The sequence below is a fragment of the Aplysia californica genome, unplaced genomic scaffold (genome assembly GCF_000002075.1).
Source record: "Aplysia californica isolate F4 #8 unplaced genomic scaffold, AplCal3.0 scaffold00437, whole genome shotgun sequence".
Taxonomy (NCBI): Eukaryota; Metazoa; Mollusca; class Gastropoda; order Aplysiida; family Aplysiidae; genus Aplysia; species Aplysia californica.
Window position 1 is genome coordinate 236,372 of NW_004797707.1, and position 2,069 is coordinate 238,440.

The 2,069-nt window shown below is 40.8% G+C and overlaps 1 protein-coding gene across 1 annotated transcript in view; it reads left to right on the top strand.

Annotated features, from left to right (window-relative positions):
• The window catches only part of LOC101852111, a gene marked incomplete at its 3' end in the record, with an annotated part of 31,060 nt that overhangs the window by 20,415 nt on the left and 8,576 nt on the right, over positions 1-2,069 (top strand). The window contains 1 exon segment of the mRNA XM_035971441.1: positions 1,955-2,033. Coding sequence (XP_035827334.1) covers positions 1,955-2,033 — 79 coding nt within the window.

Sequence of the window (2,069 nt, forward strand, 5' to 3'; positions counted from 1 at the left end):
CCCCTTTTCTTTGATGCCTTAGAGTGATATATCCTAACATAATATGACATAACTCAGAAATGTGTCACGACGACGCCGTGAAATCAGGCTCTCGTCAATTTTTGGGCATGTGAAGTTAGTGGTATCATCTTAAAGCTTGTTCATTTGTCTTGCTTTTGATTTTAAAAATATTGAATTATCTTGAATACAAGTCTAGATATTTGCGAATGAAGTCGGTGGGGGTCACCTGGTTTCAGAGATAAAATCAATGAGAAAATGTCCTCCATAGATTTGTTATTTTCTTAACTTGAAAGTCCGTGGGAGCTGAAAATATTTACTTTTTTGTGTCTTTAATCAATGTTTTTGGGTAAAATCTACTCTGAAGTCTGCTCTTTAGTGTATATGAAAGGTGTTGAGCCAAGAAACAGAAAGTCGATGAAAATCCACAAACCTGCGGGGAAAATGCCAGTTTCTTCACCATGATTATTTCGAAGAGCGCCTGATTTCACCACACGGCATCACAAATTATTATATATAGATCTAGCTGTGTGATTCAAGGACCTTTATATTCTATTATCTATTTGTGGTGGCCGAATGTTGCTATTCAAAAGACTTTTTAATGGCTGCATCGATCGACATGCGGTTTTCTCCAAAAGATTCTTTAAAATATTCTCCAGATCATGACGCCCTTCGTTTTTTCATGCTTTTGTATGCCGACGCTTCTGTCTCTGTATTTTTAGAAAAGGAGGTTTCCGTTCACTAACCGTGCAAACTGTTTTGAGAGTATAGATCAACACCTTCTAATTGGTGCATCTCTCAAGATTTATTGCTCCATTCCAATAGAATGTAAATATCATAGACATAAGCCAATGACTTTCGGCTGACGTTAATGCACCGATCCTTCCTTTCATCGAAAGGGGGCCCTGCTAGTTCAGTTGTATTACTTTTGAAATATTCTGTCTCTTTTCTCAATAATAAATATGTATGCATAATGTAGGCTATGTATGTAGTTAGTCTCTCTCTTTCTCCTTTCTTTCTTTCTCTCTCTCTATCTCTGTCTATCTGCAGGTTTGTCTGTCTGTCTGTCTGTCTTTCTGTCACACACATGCACATCACACACACACACTCACTCACACACACCCACACACACACACACACACACACACACACACTCATACACACACACAGAGAAAATTCCTGTAACTTTCTGTGCATGTGTGTTTTTCCCATGGGTGGTTGGTGGGTGCTGTTGGTGTGGTTTGCTCCTTCCTCCCTGTCGAACATCGTTTCGCTTTTATCTCTCCCCCTCATTTTCTTTGTACGGTATGCTACTCCCTAGTAACACCTCTAATTAAGTCTAATCTTCAGCATTTGTATGACCAATTTAGTAGGTGGTTGGAGGGTGCTCTGGTGTGGTTTGCTCCTTCTTTCCTATCAAACATCTATCGTCCTTATCTCCCCTCCTTTTTTGCGTTTGTTACTCTCTTTTAACACCTCTAATCTTCGGCACTTGTATGACCTTATTGTGTTGCAAGTGCCGTAAAACTCGTACTAAAACTAAAGTGACGTAAAACTCGTAATTGTGGGTGGTTGGTGGGTGCTCTGGTGTGGTTTTCTTCTTCTTCCCAAGCAAACATCTATCGTTCTTATCTCCCCTCCTTCTTTTTTATGTTTGTTACTCTCTTGTTAACAGCTCTAATCTTCGGCACTTTTATGACCTTATTGTGTTGCAAGTGCCGTAAAACTCGTACTAAAACTAAAGTGACGTAAAACTCGTAATTGTGGGTGGTTGGTGGGTGCTCTGGTGTGGTTTTCTTCTTCTTCCCAAGCAAACATCTATCGTTCTTATCTCCCCTCCTTCTTTTTTATGTTTGTTACTCTCTTGTTAACAGCTCTAATCTTCGGCACTTTTATGACCTTATTGTGTTGCAAGTGCCGTAAAACTCGTACTAAAACTAAAGTGTGTGTTCCTCAGGTGTCCGTCCTGCTCCTACTCGGGCCTGCTGGACGATACGGTCGTCCGATTTGTCTGTGCCGGACAAAACTGCTCAGTGGTAAGGGGGAGGGGAGGGAGGAGGGAAGGGGGAAGG